The sequence below is a fragment of the Pomacea canaliculata genome, linkage group LG3, assembly GCF_003073045.1.
Source record: "Pomacea canaliculata isolate SZHN2017 linkage group LG3, ASM307304v1, whole genome shotgun sequence".
Taxonomy (NCBI): domain Eukaryota; kingdom Metazoa; phylum Mollusca; class Gastropoda; order Architaenioglossa; family Ampullariidae; genus Pomacea; species Pomacea canaliculata.
Window position 1 is genome coordinate 8,397,315 of NC_037592.1, and position 18,842 is coordinate 8,416,156.

The following is an 18,842-nucleotide window of genomic DNA, read 5'->3' on the forward strand; positions in this document are numbered from 1 at the left end:
ATGAATGAAACATAAGGGAAGCAACACTGCAACCTTTAGGAATTGCTCCTCTATGGAATAACAGTATCTTCTGTGATTACCTTTCTCTATATTATGGTCTGGTCATCTGATTCGCTGGAACAAGTCTTGACTGTCCAACCGGTATGACGACTTTCTCCATAAATCAAAACATAAACGCCGGACGTTTGTTTTAGTTGGGATTTTTCCCTGCTGTTTCACTGAAAAGAATTTATCTTTTAAAATGAATGTAATGGTGAAGGTTGCAATTAAAGACAAGATCTGGGACGAGTGAAATAGCCACAAACAGCGTTCGCATGTATGATCACAACAAGGTGCGTCTGGTGCGGACGTCACGCGAAGGATGTCCGGTAAGGAATGGCGACGGGCAGATGGCAGAGGGGGGGGAGCATCTGCTGGCCCCACCCTGACGCAGATGGCGACGGGCAGATGACCCAAACCACCTTACAACAGATGCAATAAACAGAGTTTCTGAGTGTAAATGACAATGCAAATATCTTCACAAAAGTTACTAAATGTTCTCAGCAATTTATTTCATTCCATGTCATAATCTGGGCAATCGAGAGCCTGTCTTTAAAGCTGCATGAGGTCAGGACGATTAGAACAAGTCTGATTGAAAGCATATGTAGATAAGAAAGGTACTGGTGGCCAAGACCACTAAGGATCCTACTATATGTCCAAAGAAAATGTTTTAAGAATCGTTATGGAAAAGAAAGAGTAATTGCCAGTTCACTTTCTTGACCACTTTGTAAGGATGCAAGAATTTATAATGTCAAACTCCTCACTAATGTGCCAAAAGTTTAAGATGTCAGCTGACAAGCTTTGCCAAACTAATAAGTGGCACTTTGCATAAAGAAGAATTCTCAGAAATGGAGTGAAGTTGTTTATTTTATTCCCTTTCTTCACACTAAGTGCTGGGTAAAGCAAAACAATGGCAAGAAAACAAAACCAAAACACACACACAAAAAACAACAACAAAGTCTTACTGATGTAAAAAGCTTTACTTAATTCCAATTAATTCTCGACTCGGCTGTATTCAGAATAGCAATAATTCGGAAGAGAAATTACAGATTGAAAAAGATGTTAATGCACCACTCGCTTAATTAATTCCTCTTTTAACATTTTTGTGATAGAAGTAGATGTTAACTTTATGTCACAAATCTCATATTTTCCAGTTAGGATTCATTTTGTGGTTGTGGGTCACATATATCTACACCTACTACTATTTCTCTCTGCATAAAAGCAGAAAGGGTGACGTACAGCGGAGTTTTATCTGGATACATAGTTCCAGAAGTTGAACTTTGTCAGGTAATGACTACGTGTTGCTATTCTGCTAGAAGGTCCTGAAGTTTCTTCGAAAATGTACGTTAGCTCTGTTTTCATCTTGCTACAAATAATTGTGGTATATTAAGTACCTGAAATTACATACAAACAAAAATTTTTAGTCAAAACTTTGTTCTTTTTTTAAGCTGACTCGTCTGTCTGCGGGAAGTTAAACGATGCCTGGGACTACGGATCAGACTCTATGTCCCGCGTGTGGCACAAAGTAAGAAATGTGTCATCTTAAATTTGTAGTCTACTAAAATTCGCCTTCATCTGATGTAAAGAATGTTATTGCTTTACATTTTATTTACAAAAATATCCTACTGTTTAGTGTAGCCTGCGGGCTAGTGCCATCGTTATTAACCTTACTTAAACAAACTGATGATAATAACATTTATAATCACCAGATTCTGCCTGCAACTGTTTCAGACAAAACATTTCCCAAAGGTCAGCAGGTCAGGAGGAGTACGCGGGGACCTGCATCAGCTGCGGCTTCTACATGAAACTACGACTACAGCAGGGAGCTAGCGACGGCGTCACCTTCACAGTGAATGGCACTCAGATCACAGGTAATATTAGTACTGTTTGTAAACAACATAGTAATATCTCTTAGTAAACAAGACAGAAGACTTGTTGGAAATCACATAAATAGACCTGATGGTTAATAGCGGAGACATGGCAATGGCAATAACTCAAGTACTTCTATTTGTAAACATCACAGGTCTGACGGGTGGTAAACAATACATGCATGGTTGGTAAAAAGAAAAAAAGCTACCGCTGTATGCTAGCAACAGGTTTAGCAACAAATTGTTGGTTTAAAAACTGCTCCTGGGATAGACGCACGTTTATGACTAAACAGCACGACTATATCTAAACAACAAAGGTAAGCTTAGATTTAGATTATGTTTCTGTATTAAAAAACAGGACACTATATATCCAAGCAGGATGGATAACCAGTCATGGCCTATTCTTAAAAGGGATTTCTTTAAAAGCATTTCCTAGCTTTATTTTGTATGCACAAAAAGCAAGGACAAAGTTTATTACTTATGAGTTTATTTCTCGAGTAATATTTCAGTTTCTACATTTAATCTCGTTTATTACCAAACGGTTTGCAGTAAGAGATGAGTTTAACCCCGCCACGTCCCTCAACGAGTACCTGAGGAGGACAGGTGTGTCCCGGGGTACGAAGCAGCTGTGTATTGAAGGAGGGTGTGGGGTGTGTCTGGTGGCCGTGAAACTGTACGAGCCGGTCAGCGCCACGTCACAGGTGTACGCCGTCAACTCGGTGAGTATAATAAAGATATAGTAGGCACTTACATAAAGAGCAGTTGCGTATGTAAACAAGCGTGCTCATTAAAGTCCTTAAGTGTCCGATTTAGAAAACCCTGTATTATCGACAACAAACCGATATAGGGGTAAATGTTCTCAGCAAGACAGTCCTCCAAGAATGTGTGGAAGAAAGAAGAGAACGGAGTATGCAGAAGAAATGGTGATTGACCAACATCAAGGAATATACAGGTCGCACGATGAAAGTTTACTACGAAGGAGCGCAGGATAGTCCGCCACATGTGCGTCTTCATTCTCAACAAAATTGGACATAAAATACAACACTAGAAAATATTTTCAAGAAATCCAACGACTTTACTTTTTTCGGCTGGACAATATTATTGCTCAAGAGGATCATAATACTGAGTTACTAAAATTGTCTGCAAAATTAATGTCCCCAGTTTAACTTTTCTTTACGCAGTGTCTAGTGCAGCTGTACATGTGTGACGGGTGGGAGATAACGACCATCGAAGGACTGGGCAATGTCCGAACTGGCCTCCATGCAATACAAAAGCGTCTGACTAAGTACAATGGAGCTCAGTGTGGCTTCTGTAGCCCCGCCCAAGTCATGAATATGTATGGGTGAGTAATCATGCTAACGACTGCGACAAATAAACTTCTTTGCTGCAAAAATCTGGTAAGATTATCGTATAATTTTTTTAAATAAGCCACTTCAAAATAAGCTTGGAATTGTTGGGTTAATTTTATTACTATTTCTCCTGCCCATTAATTTTAACAACGGGGATTGTGTGTTAGTTTGCTTCAGAGAAACCCCACACCCACCATGCAGCAGGTTGAGGACGCCTATGATGTCTCTATTTGTCGCTGCACAGGTAAGTTCAATTAATTTTTACAACAAAATCAAAACGGTATATTTTATTTGAATTGCACTAGGTTGACTCATTACAAAGTTTTGATTGCCAAAGTTTCAATAATAACTGTATTCCTCATCAAGAGTTTTTATTAATGAATTGTCTTTCAGTCATATCTTAAAATAACACTTTTACTGTGTCACGTTTGCGTTAAGTCTTAAAAGTGTTTGCCTGTTAAAAGCTGACCTCGAGAGTTTAAATCAGAAGTAGTTATTTTGGACACAAAAATTTGTAGGCGTTTAAATAAGGGTTTTGTTCTAATCGTGTAATTAAAATTACTCGTAGAATAGGAACTGCTATAACTTATATACTGTTAGTTTGTTTTAGGGGTCCAACAGAAGATATGTGTGTACTTTCCAATATTATTATTGTTAGTAGAACTCACTACACAACACTGTACAGCAGTACTTTGTGTTACTCTACAGGCTACAGACCAATCCTGGACGCCATGAAGTCTTTTGCTTCAGACGCTCCACCCAGTCTACAAGGCGGCATGATTGATATAGAGGTATGGAAATACTGACATCATTATCAGCAGCAGCATTCGTAGCACAATCGTCTCCATTGTCTTTTTTCACATCTTTATTTTTAATGTTCATTTCATGTGTTCGGTTGCTAAATGTACCTCAGCTGTTTCAAATATGTTTATTCAAACTATTTACTTTTTTCTACCCACATCAAAACTTTCTCTTATATTAAGAAATTTGTCAACTCATATTTTCTTTTGTGAGCGAGCTTTTTATCAATATAAGACCAGAGAGAAGGGAAATATTGTGTTAATATATTTAAGTATGACAAAAAGACATAAGTAGAAGTCGTTCTTTTAAAGGATTTGAACCCCAAGATGTGCAAGAAGACCGGCGAGAGATGCGAGGGCAAGTGTGACAATAAGAGGGACAAGAAGAGCTGTTCCAGTGATCGACAACGGGACAGCGGTTCCCTGAGTAACGTGGGCGCCAGGGCTGTGTGGTTCAAACCCACCACACTACAAGAGCTGTACACCCTGCTCCATCAGCACCGCACGGACAACTACCGCCTGGTCTTCGGCAACACTGGCTTTGGTAAACATATTTTGATCAAATCCCGATGATACTTCTTGAGAACAGTAGAGTATCATTACTTTCATCTAATAATGCGTGCAAACTTGTTTTATTTTTGGTCTAAATTTCATTTATGGTACAGAACCAAAGTCTAATCGTTGGGCGCTCTAGAAATGCCTAAAGGTATAAATCTCCTCTTGTTCATCCAGCAACTGATTTAAAGAAATGTGTATCTGACCTTTAACCTCCCTCCCAATTTTAAACTGTGAGAAACTTTCTCTATGTCGGCAAATTGTTCTTTCTACATGTTACTCTAATTTTATCAATATCCTATTCTTAGGCGTTTATAAAGAGATCGGACCGTGGATGTATGATATTTTGATTGACATCAAAGGAATTCAGGAGCTGTACAGGATTGAGGTGAGATTTAGGAAATTAGAGGAATATTTGCTTAACAGAAAAAGTTACTTAGCTCATAAAACCAATCGCTTAAGAAATATTTCTACCGAATGTATCAACAATAAAAAAAATCAGTACTAAGCTTCCGAAATCATCACCCCATATGTATGTTATATATATATCGTAGTTATAATTTTCTTGCCCCAGCTGTAGGAGACTAGACAAAAAAAACAATGTCTACTATTTGTTGTGTGGATTATACAGCGCTTTGCTTATTATCGTCTTCCATTTCTGTATTGACTATATCCCAACATCCCACACCCAACCAACTTCGTGTTCAAGGGTAAAATTTCTTAGACGTTGATTCGATGTTTGTACTGTAGTAGTGCTGCCTTTAGAGCTACACAGACTACTTTGTCAGTTGACTTTTATAGTGTTGTTGTTTATGTGACGTGGCAGTTCACTCCCTCGCTGGTGTGGGGCGCTAACCTGACGCTGACCAACATCCACGACCTTTGCGACAAGGCGCGCAGCAACGCATCACTGCCGTACGCCGCCGTCTTCGCGGAGCACATCAAGAAAGTGGCCAACAATGGCGTCAGGAACGTACGTGTCACGTGTTACAACTTGAGATATGCTAGTTTCTAAATATACCTTCAATAATCCTACAATACTTGCTTGTCAGAGAATAAAAGCGTTTTTTTTTTTACCTATTTATTATTTATTCAACGCAGTAAATCATATCTTGAATGTTTGTCTCTTTATCTCAGCTGGCATCGTGGGCAGGCAATCTGATGCTGAAACACAGACATCCAGAGTTCCTCTCTGACATCTACACCATGCTGGATGTTGTTGGTACCAGACTTCTGATTGGTGAGTCTGCTTTCGATTACATCCTACTCGAGCACTGTAGGTTTAAAAAAAAAAATAAACAAAACAAGTAAACAAAAAAAACCTCTAGAGAATGACTCTAATTCAACAAAAATAAATTCACAAGAAGTTAGAAAACCCGATTATTATTGAATACTTATTTCAGTGTTTTACGGAGCTGATGTTATTCCTTTCAGGCGACGATACCGGAAACAGAAGCCAGTGCACCTTGAAAGAGTTTCTCAGCCTGGACATGCAGGGCAAAGTCATCGAGGCAGCCTTACTCCCAACCTACACCGACACCAACAACTACATCCGACTTTACCGTGTTTCACAACGACTACAGGCAAGATTTTTTCATTCTTCATAAACAATCCAGTTAACATGGTAAATATTTCCAAATTTCTAAACATCTCCTTATAATTAATGAATGACAGATATATTTTGTTGTTTCTCTCCCACATAGGCTGACCATGGTCACGTGATAGCAGGGTTTAACATGAAGATTGACAAGACCAACAACTGCACGGTGCTACAACGACCAACTATCGTTTTCCAGGGCATCAGCGGCACTCTGGTCAGTCTGAGAGAATGAGACGAGTCTGTAGTGAAGCGAGTCTAATATATGTACTAATATATCTATGAATTTCTGTAAAGAAATCACACAGTTAAGAAATATCTGATTCTGGAAAATTATTTAACGTAACTTAATGACGACGATCATTTGTTTCCTTTTTTCCTTTATGTAAGAATCAAACTGCACACGAAATAAACATTATTTTTGTAAAAACACTACTTCACTAATCAGCCTTACTATCTCTCGGAAATGAAAATAAATATGCAGAGAAAAAAAATTAAACAAATGTACACAATATTACTTGTCAATAGAACCGTGCTGAAAATACAGAGACTTTTCTGGAAGGCAAGCAGCTGGGTGATCCTCAAGTTCTGAGAGGCGAGTATCAGTAACAAATAAATACTTTTTACCATGAAACCGATGTAAGGGAAGATACAAGAAGTCCACGGCGTATTTCTGATGTATTTTTTCTTAAATAATGAAACCACTCTTGGGTAGAATAAATTGCCAAGTAAAACGAAAGTAGCATGTCTGTCGACAGTCCTTAGGTCATCCTTGAGGTTACGTAAATATGAGCAACGGAAAGCAAGTACTATTTTTACATCAGAAGTCCCTTTAAACGATGCTGCTGGGATTTCTTAAACAGTTCTTCCTCCTGTTTACTAGTGTTATTGCTCTTGCTTCTTAAGGGAAATTTTTATTGTGCATTTAGTTTATTACAATGTTTGCGCTTTGCTGAATTACAATACTGTCTGTTATGCTAACCATCGTGTAACAACTCACTCTACTATTGTACCTCATCTTTATGTTGTTCAGAGTGCTGTCTATACGTACCTCACTGTTCACTGGCTGTTGGTCGGCAGGGAGTGTGATCCATCCAGGTCGCGATGGTGCGCGCTATAAGTTCCGATTATTATTTTTTCCTTTTGCAGACTCACTTTCCATGCTGAACATGGAGCTAACCCCTGCCAGTGACCCTCTACTCGCCAGTGCTGATTATCGGCGAAGTACTGCAATGTCATTCTTCTACAAGGTATCTCATTTGTATTTTTCTAAAGATCACAACCAGTGTTAATGACAGAACTAGCTGAGGAACACTAACCCTGAGTAAAAGACGGCGGCCTTGACTCCAACCTTAAGTCAAAACACTGAACACTGTCAGCACAAACAGTTTGTTTCCACTTTATTCATATATAGCCTCATTTTCTGTGCACTTTGTATATTTATTGTCTGTTTGTAAAACCTGTCTGGTCCTCAGTACGTGCTGGACGTGTGTGGAGACAAGGTGGCTCAGAGGTACCGCAGTGGAGGGGTCAGTCTGGTGCGCCCAGTGTCGTCAGCAACGCACTCCTATGACACCCGGCAGGAGGAATGGCCTCTCAACCAGGCCATGGCTTCCATCGACGCCGACTACATGGTAATAGATTGTTTGTACATTTATTTTTCGTCAGACGCAGTCAAGAAATGTTTCATCACGAAAATTTGTGTTTTCCTCTACGGAAAATAATTTATTTGTCCATCTCATATTTTGTATTTTCAACGATTACATCTGTAATTATATACAGATCCACACACACACAGATTATTACGTAACTTAAACATCTCTCTGTAATCATCATCATCATCATCATCATCATCATCATCATCATCATCGTCATCCTGTGTCCCCAGGTTTCTGGAATGTCTCGGTACTTGGATGATGTTCCGCTGGAGCCTGGCGAGCTGCACGCTGCCTTCGTCCTCAGCACACAAGGGAACGCTGAGATCGCATCCATGGATGCCCAACTGGCGCTGGTAAACTAGCTTACAGACAGAGAAACAATTAAGATTGCCTTTTCCCCATCGGCTACATCCTTTACATGATGATCATCCTGCGGTCTGTATTGCTGTCCTCATAAATGTATTGTCTTAATCACGCACAGTGTATGGAAATATTTAGTTGCAGTGTACGCTTTACATGGTAAGATTACTTCAATTGAAATAGGTAATATTAATAAATTAGTGTTAGACTTGTGGATGTGCAACCGCTAGCTTTTTCTTGATGTTGTCTTCATTCACTAGTCGAAAACTCCTCTTCGAAAATAAAAAGAGTTCATTTTGATGCACTGCCCGTAAATTTTTTCAGTCTTTACCAGGGGTACTCCGGTTCATCCAAGCTTCTGACTTTCCAGCTGGGGGACAAAATAATTTTTCTCCTGGTAGTCGAGCTTCAGAAGAGGTAAACGCACTGAGTGTTTGTCTGTTACTAGATTTTTATTAATAGAAGACCGAGACTTTGATTTTCGAGTTCAATGTTGAAAAGAAGTTAATAATTTAGAGAAATGAAAGATAAAAAAACGAGATCCCAAGATAACACTAACAAAAACAAAATATCTATGATTGTCATCATTAGACACCAGATTTTCTGGAATATGATTTATTTTAGTAACATCTATTCTGTTTGAAAGTGTCATGTCCAGCTTCCTTTCTGTGTTAGATTCTCTCAAGTGGTCGCGTGGAGTATGCTGGCCAGCCCATTGGCATCATCGTTGCAGGTCAGGTTTTTAAACAAATGTCACTACTCTTGCAGTTGACAGTTTAAAGGTGTTGGCATTTTATGCTTGACGCTGACTTTTGAATTCTTTTTAAATAGGGTACAGAATTCTACAACTTGTTTTACTATTTTTTTTACACACTGCATTTCTTCGGTTCTTTTGAGGATATTCGTTTCTAATTTTACATTCATTTTAGCGATAATGTAGAATTCTTTTATTTAGGATGGCATGCGTTGGTGGCAATCTGAACTAGAAGCATTTGCACAAGAGTTTTCTCAGACTGCACGCAACATTGAAATACGTTTTGTTATGTAAAACGAATCATGCGCAAAAGATTTTTCTCTTTGTACCTTGTTATAAAAAACTTAAAAGAAACTTTTGCTCGAAGTCTCGAGAAGGCCTGCATAACTCGTAGAACTTACTATTGTTAACTACATGAGCTGAGATATCAAGAACTTATTTAAACACAATATTTGAACGACGTGTCAAAAGTCATTAACCCTCCTTCGCGACAGACGACCCTCAGATGGCAAGCACAGCTGCCTCCATGGTCAGGGTGACCTACAAGAATGTCCAGCCTCCGTTGTTGGACCTCAGGACGGCCATCAACCAGAAATCGTTCTTTCCTCGCCAGACGGATCCTGTCATCAGAGGGACCCAGACTGTAAGTCTTGTATCCCATTTTTTTTTTTTGTTAACTGCTTAGGGAGTCCATTTTTATTACCACAATGCAGATGTAATAAGAAATACCCGATGTCCATGAAGCTGATAATTTACTGAAACGTTTGAAATAAAATAGTTGTTTTCACTGCAAATTTATGTGGGTTTTTTTTTGGGGGGGCTTCAAGTTCTGAGCCAAGAATTCGTTGACCTCATGTAGATGTTTGTGTTGTTGCTGTTTCGGGTTTCTTTGGCTCTATGTAATAAATGCAACTCTCGTGCACACAATAAAATTCTAACAAATACTCTTAATAACACGTTTTTCTTGTAGTGTTTCAGTGCTATAACGATCTGTACTGCTTCACAATGTTCTTGTGTTTCTCAGCGGCCATAGCCCAGTCCCCTCACCGTCTCCCTGGGTCTGTGGAAATAGGAGACCAGTACCACTTCTACCTGGAGTCACAGAGCAGCAGGTGTGCCCCCAACGACACGGGGGGCATGGACGTGCGGGCGACAACCCAGTGGGTGGATTCCATCGTGAGTGTGGTATCACTGGTCCTCAACATCCCAGTGAGCAGGTGAGGTTGCTTTTTTTTAAAGAAGTCATTGGTAGTCTCCATTGTACCAGATTACTGGAGACTGCTATCTAAAATCAAATCAAATTAAACTTTATTGTCTGTACCGAGGAATTCCATGACAGAACTTTTTCTTTCGGTCACAAGCCCAACCACAAATACAAAGATAATATGAGCATAAAACAACATAATTGCCAGACATACCGATACAAGACATTCAACACACACGCACACCTACACCTTCTCTCACATACATGTAAATAGGAATTTGCTTTACTGTAGACACGGTGAACCATTTATGGTTTCTGCCATTACAGCCACAAGACCTCAGGACACATTGGCATCTAATGTATATTCAAATATTTACCATGTTCGTATGGCTTATTCAGCTATGTCATCAAAACAGGATCATTTTTGTTTTAATTTTAGCGTGAACCTGGAGGTCGAACGCTTAGGTGGAGCTTTTGGGGGGAAGATCACTCGCAACCACCTTGTATCTGGGGCGTGTGCACTGGCTGCCTACATCATGCAAAGGTAAGTAAAACAGTTTCACAGCTTACTTTACGGCAAGCATCATGAATACGATTTCAGTTTTTCCTTCTATATCTATATAGAATCTTATATACTCTTATGCATTTAGAAATACTATATTTTAATACTAATTCTTTAGCACATTTTTATGTCAGTCTGTGGTCACTTTTGTGCGAGTGTTCTTATTTTGAGTACGGACTGATGGCCTGTAGGGCCTTCCAGAGTATGCATACATACACACGCAGACACCTGTGAATATTTTATATATGACAGACTTAGACAGTTACCAGAGTGCAGAATTATTGTCAGATTCACGCATTTATCTCATTAGAAGAAGTTAAATCCAAACATGCGAGCAAAAAGATTTAACTCCATACACAAGATACACATCTTTCATCATCCCTGATCTTATCTGGACCTAGAAACAAAGCGTCAAACGGGTTTTTATTTGGTTTTAGTAAAAAATGGCAAACGGATTCGACTCATGAGCACTAGAAACTACCGCCAGGTCCTAGCCTGTGATGACGTCAGAGTGTACAAATCAACAAAAATAGGTTTACAAATAGTAAACAAAGTTATATTTAAATTCACAGCTCGTTGGTTGTATCAGTCTCGTCACATCGCTATTTTGTGTTCACCTGTCAGTATTATTAAACATTATGTCTACAAGCTGTCACATGTTGTGTGCTGCGCTGCACCAGTCGCTGTTGTTAATAAAAGCCTCAAAGTCTCTCATTGTTTTCTCCGCCACCAACACTTATTTACACTGCTTCGTGTGATAATAATAATATTGACACTTGGCTTCTTTCTCCAGGCCAGTGCGCTTGGTCATGGACCTGCACACAAACATGAAGTCGCTGGGCAAACGCCACCCGGTGATTGCAGAGTATGAGGTGAGGCGTGTTCACTGGTCTGTAGACGGTCTCCTCTTTTAAACTTCATGCAAAGAATGTGGAAATATATGATGTATCACACATCTCTTTTGTTCTTTCATTCACCTTGTAGGTAGGGTTCACAGAGGAAGGCAAGCTGAACGGACTCAAAGTCACCTACTATCATGACTGTGGTCACAGTGACTCTGACGGGTCTCTGTCTCGCCTTATAAACTTCATCGACAGCTGTGAGACATTTATCTGAGCTGATCTCATTAACATCAATTATTTCTGCACTCTCGTGCAAGCGAACAAGTTTTAATTCCCATAGATTGTCATCTTATCATCCTCTTAATATTAAACAGACTTTCATCGACAACCGTGAAAGTTTTGCATGACCTTTGTTTACTAGACACTTTTCGCGAGTAGTTTGCAAAGATGTAGCTGTAAGAAGTGAATGAACAATAATATCTGTAAACAGTTTTTACCTTTTGACTATTGCACTCTATTATTTTGTGTGCAATGTAAGATTACCTTTCTACAAAATTATCTCCGTTCGTCGTTTGTCCTCAACTATTCACCTTTTGATCTTTTTTAGCTTATTTTTGTCCAAACTGGAACCTTACGACAATGACTGTAAAAACAAACAAAGCAACCAACACCGCCTGCAGATCACCACGTATGTAGAAGTGTGGTTTTTTATTGTTTTTTTAGGGTTAGTTATTAAGTACGATTTTTTTATGCTGTGGTTCTATTTTACTGAAAACTTTCACAGCTATGTATTGGTACATTAATCTATGAAAAAGTCACAAAAATAAATACATTATCTTTTATTTTTAAAATATCACCTCGTTGGAAAAAAAAATTTACGTGGTTGGAGAACATAATGAGGGAATTTAATGTTGTAATAGTCTGGTCTATGTGACAGTTTACTTTTATCAACTGCGATGCAATATCTTTTATCTCTTCAGTCCATTTGGTGCTCTCCCTTTTTTATTATTATTTTTATTTATTTAATTTTTTTTTTGCTCCTCTCCTTTCTAAAAAATTACAAATTGGCTTTAAATGTACTTCTCAATTTCTTTAAATGCAAAATGATTTAATGACTGTCGGAATGACACTTGATTACTACTAAAATACAATATTTTAATTTGGAGGAACGTAAATGAATGTAGACTATTGTAAGAGTCATACCTTACTTGAAGAATAAAAAGGACACTATAACTAAAAAAAAACTACTACAAAAATAATCTCTATCTACTTACATATAGTTCTTTTCATTGAATTCTTGTGTTTGAATTCCCGACGATGACTGACACAGAGGGTGTGCCGTCTCATTTCGTGATCGAGACAGTAATGGAGCACATTGCGAAAACGCTCAATAAAGATCCCACGGAAATCCGAAAACTCAATCTTTATCAAGAAGGACAGGTAATATAATCCATTCTTCTAGTACTTAAAAGTATTTTGGCCAGTCACCTGATTCGTTCAAAGAGCAAGTAACAAACACGCGAACAAAAAAAGGAATAATAGTGTAAAAATAAAGAAATAAAGAAATATTTTTAATAATCTTACTGGAGCGTTTAAGTGCTATGCGCAGGTCTCAAAGCAGACTACAAAAAGCACTTTTATCTTTCAATGCTTGTGTATTTTCAACAATATTAATTTAAAATGCCGTATCGCATTTTTTTCCTTTTTGTCAGTATTTAGTGTAACTAATTCATTGAGTAACAACTGTATTGTTTTAGGCGCCGAGTTTTCGTTCGTAGTATGCATGTCTGTCACAATGAAGATGGCAGTATGTAAAATAAAAAATGTTGACGAAATTTTTGGCTGTAACAGTTTACTCTCAATGGCTCAAAACTGGAGAACTGTAACATCGGAGAGGTTGTTTCCCAGTTAGAGACATCTTCAGATTTTGAAGCCCGTAAACGCCAGGTGGCCGAGTTCAATCAGGTAACAGAAAGATAAAACAACATGTCTTTTATTTACTTATTTTATGACTAGGATTGCACCCGATGCGACCCCGTCTCAGTCTTTTCGTAAGATGAATGGCTGTAAGCCTAGAAGGCTGCTTCACCATGATGATGATGATGATATAGTCTCATAAGGAGTATACAGTCTGTAGAGTGACTGGATCCGACGGTGAGACCTCTATTGATGAAGATGGTGTATCGTGGTACTCACCTACATTCGTGTTTCAGGCAAACCGTTGGAGAAAGCGTGGCATCTCTCTGGTCCCCACAAGATATGGATAGGGTGGGGTGGTCATTTCAGTGTCCTTGTGGCCATCTACAACTCTGACGGCTCTGTAGCAATCGAGCATGGCGGCATCGACATGGGACAGGGAATCAACACAAAGGCAAGCAGACCAAGTGTTTCTTTCTTTATTTATTTATTTATTTTATTTATTTATTTATTAGTGTTTAAGAATTTTTCTGAACTTATGGACACTGGCAGACTGCAGAATGTAATTCTTTGGAAGCAAATAATCAGGTACAATATTTATAATTTACGGTTGATTCCGTGATGTGAAAGGAGCACAAAACTGTTACACGTTCAAGCCACTCGTTATGTCACTAGAGATTCAAGATTACATTTAAGTTATGTTCGGATGTAATTAGAGCTGTAGACTTCAGGAAAGTTCCTGACATTATACCTTCGGACCACGGGGAAATCATTGTGGTATGAGGTGATCCTTGAGGTCAGTTTTTGTCCACTGCTACGACCTCACACAACAGTCGACTTACGAAGACAAAGTTCAACGTGGTTACTTTACACCATGAACTTAATTTGATGTTGTCTGTTGTACATCCGGGATATAAATGTGCAGGTGGCACAGGTGTGCGCCTATGAGCTGGGTGTACCAATGTCACTGATCCGTGTCAAAAAAATTCCTTCTACTGCCAACGCCAACTCATCCTTAACCGCAGGTTCCACAGGCAGTGAACTGTGCTGTATGGTCAGTCTCTCTTTATCACCATATATATTATCTTTATATATGTAAAATCATTTTATATAAATACACGATACATTTAGTTCGCACTTTTTCAACAAATGTATTTTCTTTCAGATTTCTAGCTGCATACTTGTTCATTATGGGTGTTTTAAGGTGTCGGCTGGAAAGCCCTCCTAAAACTTGACAAATGATGTGGATGTTAAAATTTTATTAAAATAAATGTACTTGATCACCAGTTTGATTTGACAGACGCTGAACAAATAATACACTAAAACAGACCAATGGTAAGCCGAGTACCACTGAGAACACTGCCATACATTGTGTGCTACACGTGAATTGGTGACAGATGTTTGTAAGACATTATTTGTTTGTGTTTCATCTTAACTTAGTGACAAGTTGTATTCACCAGTAACTGTTATTGTCTTATTGCAGGGAGTCATCCAGTGTTGTCAGACAATCAAGGCGAACATGGCGCCAGTTCGGATGAGGATGCCGACAGCGCCATGGAAGGACATTGTTAGCGAGTGTTACCGCAGTGGAATCGACCTTTCAGCCCACATGCCTAGTAAATACAACTGAATAGATGATTGTAGTGAATACTACTAAACAGATTATTGTATTAAACACTACTGATTAGATCACTGTCATCTTTAAATATCAATTTCTGGATCGCAAGGCTCAACATGCAATGTCCACAAAAGTTAAATTAATTAATAAAAGCATTTGTCGATTTTTACTTTTTCTTTCACTGAAAATTATATGTTAAAAAGACATAAAAATGGAGTCGGATATCACATTGTGAAGTGAGTTGTCGAATATTTAGTTCATTAACATCAGTCTGTCTGTTCTGCAGCACGAACCCATTCAGCGAATACCACAGCCATTACAGCGTCTACACAGCTGCCGTGGCGGAGGCTGAGCTGGACGTACTCACAGGCCAGTCACAGCTCAACCGCGTGGACATCTTGTACGACTGCGGAGAAAGGTCAGAGTTCATGTGGCACTCTATATGGCGCAATAAAACCAAAGTCTTGATGAAGAAGATACTTTTTTTACTGTTATGTAGCAGAATTAACTAACAGTCGTTTTAATCTGTTGTTTAGTTTGAGTCCCGAAATAGACATTGGCCAGATGGAGGGCGGCTTTATGTTGGGTCTAGGATGTCACCTGCTGGAGGAAAGCAAGTACCAACCCCACAACCGGAGCCCTTCTCACTGACGGAACTTGGGTCAGTCTTGGACTGTAGAAAATTGTATACCGAAAAGACACTTATTTGAGTATTTAAAAGAAAAGCAGTGGATATCATCATTGTGGTTAGGTCCTACGAGTGTTCCTGCGGAAGAGTTCACAAACAGGGCACGAGATAATTTCTGACATGACAATAGCAACTGCATCAGAACACAGTCAATGATATGTGAAGAACAGCCTCTCTGGTTATTTATAGTGCAAAAGACGATAATCCTGAAGTTTGTAAGACCCTGTAACACCACACACAAGCTTGTACAAATAAATTCCATGGCCACACACTGACACACACAAGGAAACATACCTTGTGTACTCAAATATTTTATTAATGGATTCTTCTAGGACCCCATCATTCATTTTCAAAAACAATAAACCACTAAGCGTTGCAGAAACCTTCCAAATAATTAAAAAATCGAAGTGTGTCAAATAAAAGCAGAAAAAAAGTATGACGGTTAGCTATTGGATCCTAATCTGCTGGACGTTGCAGGAGTACAAGCCACCTTACCTAAGGACCTGCCTGTAGACTTCCGAGTGAGCTTCCTGAGAAACGCACCCAATCCCTTAGGAGTTCTTCGTTCTAAAGGTAGACAAAGACAGCTTCAATATTCTATATGTCAACCTTTATTGCTTAAGATATCCATAGTTTACTAATATTGAAACTAGTTCTTTTATTACTTGCCTTCGTTGTTTTAAAGCTTTGCAACACTCTCGAGTTTACATGGTTTTGATGGCCGGCAATTTAAGTAAGCAATAGGGACAAACAAAAAATAATGAGGAGGGAATTATACTAATGTCGTATATAAAAATTGAGGTACTGAGTAATGTTTTACTGGGTTTACTGGTATACATTAATTACTTCTGGGTTTTATAGCACCCACAGGGTGTGGGGTTAAAGTATTCATAATGTTGTAAATGTATCACATGCTTCTTTGAGCCCTACTTTCGACCTTCACATCACAAAGATAACGCTTCGTGCGTATCGCTTCAGAATTTTTAAAAACTCATTTCTTTTAGTAAAGAAAACTTATTATAATCTCTGTTTTATTGTTTTCTCAATATTTAGCCAGTTCTGTATTCTTCTATTTGTCATTTACATTTTCAAGCATGTGGTTGGTTCTTTTGACACTGATGTTGTATCTCTTGCCCAATATTGTCTTGACTCATCTGCAACCTGCTGATGTGTCTCACAGCCACCGGCGAGCCTACAGTTCCCCTCAGTAGTGTCGCTGTCTTCGCCATCAAGCACGCCGTGGAGGCTGCACGTGCCGAGATCGGCCAGGACACCTACTTCACACTCAGTATGTCACTACATTCAAAACAACAGATAGAAATTCTGGAATATTCACCCTCTGTACAAACTGTAGAAAATATTTTAAATAGTGTATATAGGAAGCATCACGGTGACTTGGAAGAAAACGAACCTGAAAGTCTTGTTCATAAGTTGTGAACCCAACACTATGGCTAACCTTATGTATTGTCTTTCAGATTCACCTGCGCTGGTGCAACATGTCCAGACAGCCTGCCAGGTAAAACCTGAACAGCTCACCTTTGGAAACTGATCGTCTCTCTGAAAGTTTAAAGAATTAATTGCACGTGCATGTGTAACATGGAGGGAGCTGACTACGGTGGGACACGTCTGTCACGATTATGTCAACGAAGACTTTATGTTCGAGGTGTGAGATGTATTTTACAACAACAATGCATTATTGTCTGAAGACTGAAAGAGTTATTCTCTCAGTAACATGTAGAGTACCACACTGCTGTTCGTAGAGAAAAGATTACAAAGTAATTGTCATGATTATCCTGGAAAAGGATTCACATTTTATTCCTGATATGTTTAACCAAATGCGTGCTACGTGTCCAACGATTGTAATAACACAGCACACGAATTCACTTAACTATACGGAAAAACTTCGTTTAATATTTTTGCTTCAGTTCTGAAAATAATATTATTCTTAGATTCTGTGTTTGGAATTATAATTGTTAAAAATCTTAATACATTTTATAAATGAAAGAATATAAATAACTACATGGAAACAGATTGCGGTTTACAGAATTATTTTAAAAGAGTTATTGTTTTCACTTGTGATTGAAGCCAGTGAAGGATACACCCTTACCTTTGTATTTTTTCCAGCTATATTTTAACCGAAAAAATATATACTGAGAATTTAAAGTAGCTTTCAAAATGTAATTCCTGTACTTAATTCCCGGTATCTTTACCTTGGTCATTAAGAACAGCATCGAAGACCACACTTCCAGTGTTATGCTATTTTATTAGCTTTATTGGCTAAGGTTTTACTGTTTTCTGGGAAACATATGGTGATGGAAATGTTCTTTACAAAAAAATGTTTTTTTTAATAACTTTTTAAAATCGATTAATAATTTTATCTTTTAATGTATTATTTCCTTTTCTTTATAATTTTCCATTAGTAATTTCTTTTTCTTGAATAAATTGAATTGAATTTGATGTAAAGCTGGGTGTCTTTAATGCACAATTTATATATATTTATGAATTTCACAAATTTTCTAATGAAATAAACAAAGGTTCATTTAGAGGAATATCATGGCTTTGTTTGTTTTATATGCATACATGATCGCTCCGACTACTTCCCTTACGAGAAATTCCACGTCATCAGACTGACAGTTAAATAAACAAGGAAATGGTCAGATGTAACCAGGAACACATTAGTCGGGTGCTAAAGCATAAAAACCACGCAATAGAAGCAAGAGTCAAGCTAATTCAAGACTTTTACAAAAGAGATTGTGCTACTCCCAAGAGCTAGCCATCGAGATGACACATGTGAACGAAGGAAGATAATGTCAGAGATGACGAATGAAACCCAGGGCAATGCCTAAATAAAAATGAAATCGTTGTCTACCACCGAGATGCACGATGAAAAGGCAGACAGTCAAAATCATCTTCCTACACTCAGAGAGTAGAAAATGTCCTGGACACACAACAGCCTCGTCCTAGTTTCTGACCCAAACTACCTGACAACAGATGTAGTAGAGTTTCTTAATATAACGAAAGATACAAATGT

At 38.4% G+C, this 18,842-nt stretch overlaps 1 protein-coding gene across 1 annotated transcript; it reads left to right on the forward strand.

The window, feature by feature from the left end:
* The first annotated feature begins 1,263 nt into the window (after nucleotides 1-1,263).
* On the forward strand, nucleotides 1,264-18,347 carry LOC112558811 (xanthine dehydrogenase-like). Its single transcript, XM_025229497.1, is given in 35 exon segments — nucleotides 1,264-1,326; nucleotides 1,488-1,564; nucleotides 1,771-1,910; nucleotides 2,457-2,626; nucleotides 3,089-3,249; nucleotides 3,424-3,500; nucleotides 3,965-4,047; nucleotides 4,369-4,600; nucleotides 4,920-4,999; nucleotides 5,438-5,584; nucleotides 5,749-5,851; nucleotides 6,046-6,194; nucleotides 6,315-6,425; nucleotides 6,737-6,803; nucleotides 7,358-7,458; nucleotides 7,684-7,842; nucleotides 8,097-8,219; nucleotides 8,551-8,662; nucleotides 8,902-8,959; nucleotides 9,475-9,623; nucleotides 10,005-10,197; nucleotides 10,624-10,728; nucleotides 11,540-11,618; nucleotides 11,731-11,845; nucleotides 12,196-12,276; nucleotides 12,919-13,028; nucleotides 13,440-13,553; nucleotides 13,802-13,847; nucleotides 13,850-13,959; nucleotides 14,431-14,559; nucleotides 14,989-15,121; nucleotides 15,410-15,541; nucleotides 16,289-16,384; nucleotides 16,992-17,099; nucleotides 17,287-18,347. Coding segments are annotated over 34 exon segments (3,894 nt in total). The 5' UTR covers nucleotides 1,264-1,326; nucleotides 1,488-1,517; the 3' UTR covers nucleotides 17,361-18,347.
* Nucleotides 18,348-18,842: the final 495 nt, after the last annotated feature.